This window comes from Apium graveolens, chromosome 3 (genome assembly GCF_009905375.1).
Source record: "Apium graveolens cultivar Ventura chromosome 3, ASM990537v1, whole genome shotgun sequence".
In the NCBI taxonomy this organism is placed as follows: Eukaryota; Viridiplantae; Streptophyta; class Magnoliopsida; order Apiales; family Apiaceae; genus Apium; species Apium graveolens.
This window is the reverse complement of record NC_133649.1, coordinates 160985418-160987121: the sequence shown is the minus strand read 5'-3', so window position 1 is coordinate 160987121 and position 1704 is coordinate 160985418. Positions and strand designations below refer to the sequence as shown.

Below are 1704 nucleotides of genomic sequence, written 5' to 3'. Positions count from 1 at the left end.
TCCTCCTTTCTTGAATTATTTTCTTCTTCTCGAAAATTTTCAATCACGTAAGACTTTCTTTGTCAATCAAATCCATGACATAATTGTATCATGATTTCGAACAACTTTCAATTTCATTTAAACTTTGGAAAGATTTACACAAAGAACTATACCTTGCCGTTGTTGAATCACCAACCTCAACAAGAACGGGAGGATAATAACGCCAAACCCCCCATTTTTATTTGCATTTTTTGTCCATCTCATTTTGACAAAATTTGTTGGTATTGTAGTTTTTTATTTCTTATCAAGATAGCGGAGGATATGTTTGCAAAAAATCCCGAAGTGTTCAATTTTTTACAAGCACAATCAATGTTTTCATCCGTGGTTAACCATCACCCGATAACTTCTTCTACAATTCTCCGGAACATTATACTTCTCCACTAAATACAACTTCCATATGTAATTGGAACCTTCTTTACAACTCCTTACCACATAAGATGCGCTTTTTCTAAGCTCTTCTTGAAATTGCCGAAACATTTCTTTTGTGTAAATAGCCGAAGCATGAATTTCCAACCCGGAATTAAATAATAATCTCCTTTGCTTATATTTGGTCTCGTAATCGGCTTTAACCTCGTTAAGGTATTGAGTTTCCAAAGCCCTTTGTGAATTCTCAATGAATTCTTTTAACCCGGTTGAAGGTTTCACATACTCGTCAAAGAATGAATTCATGGATTCGCTTCGTGAGGTGGTGGTCATTCCGGCGGAGAAATGTTATTTTGTGTAAGCGTGAATTTATTGATCTTTTATGGCATACATCTCGTTTAGCCAAACATGTTCCTCGAGTCCATACTTCTCAACCAAAACCTCCCACTTCGCAACAAATTCCGTGGGTGACAACGACTTGTATAAACAACCATTGAAATCCGCCTTAAAATCTAGATATTGTGTGTACAAAATCGACAATTTTTCGGGAAACTTACTACTTATGTGCCACGAACATAATGTATGTTTTGTATGTGGCAAAATCTCGGCAATAGTATTTCCCAACGCTATATCTTGATTCATAATGATTCTTTGGGGAGGTTTGTTCCCAATGGCTTCCAACCATATTTTCAAAACCCATTTTTAGGAAGTCTCTTTCTCATCCCTCATTAGTGCAAAATCGAACAAGATATATTGGTAGTGGTGGTTGACCCCCGTAATAGGTATAAACGGCATACAATACCTATTGGTCCTATAGGTTGAGTCAAATAAAACAACATCTCCAAAGTTTGAGTGCACATTCAATGATCGATCATCAACCTTAACCAAACCTCTTACTTTATTTCCTTCATCCAAATCAACTCGATAGAAAAAATTTCCAAAACTTGTTTCTTGAAAATGTCGTAGCAAGGTTATCCAACTATCCGCATCACCGGAATCAATACCCTTCATCTTATATCACGAATGACATTACGAACATCTTGATTTGAAAAACCAAGTTTTTCCACACCACCCCGTGTTTCACCAAGAAATCTCATCACTTGAGCGGTTTCAATCCACGATTTATTAAATAACTCAATCAATGCTCGGGTAGCCGAATCAATATTTTTTTACCTTTGCATGAATTATACTTTATCCAGAGTTACCATATCATGATTATGCTTCAATTGAACCAAAGTTATTTCCCACTTATCATTTTTAACCCTATGAGTGACACACATTCGGGGATTATAATTTGTTATT

General features: G+C 35.9%; 1 protein-coding gene across 1 annotated transcript; it reads right to left on the bottom strand.

The window, feature by feature from the left end:
* Nucleotides 1-354: 354 nt before the first annotated feature.
* Nucleotides 355-735, bottom strand: LOC141714690 (protein FAR1-RELATED SEQUENCE 5-like). The gene has a single exon (XM_074518193.1). The coding sequence runs from the start codon at nucleotides 733-735 to the stop codon at nucleotides 355-357; it is 381 nt and encodes a 126-aa protein (XP_074374294.1).
* Nucleotides 736-1704: the final 969 nt, after the last annotated feature.

Coding starts and splice junctions, on each gene's coding strand:
- LOC141714690 (XM_074518193.1), bottom strand. CDS start 735: ATGACCACCACCTCACGAAGCGAATCCATGAATTCATTCTTTGACGAG.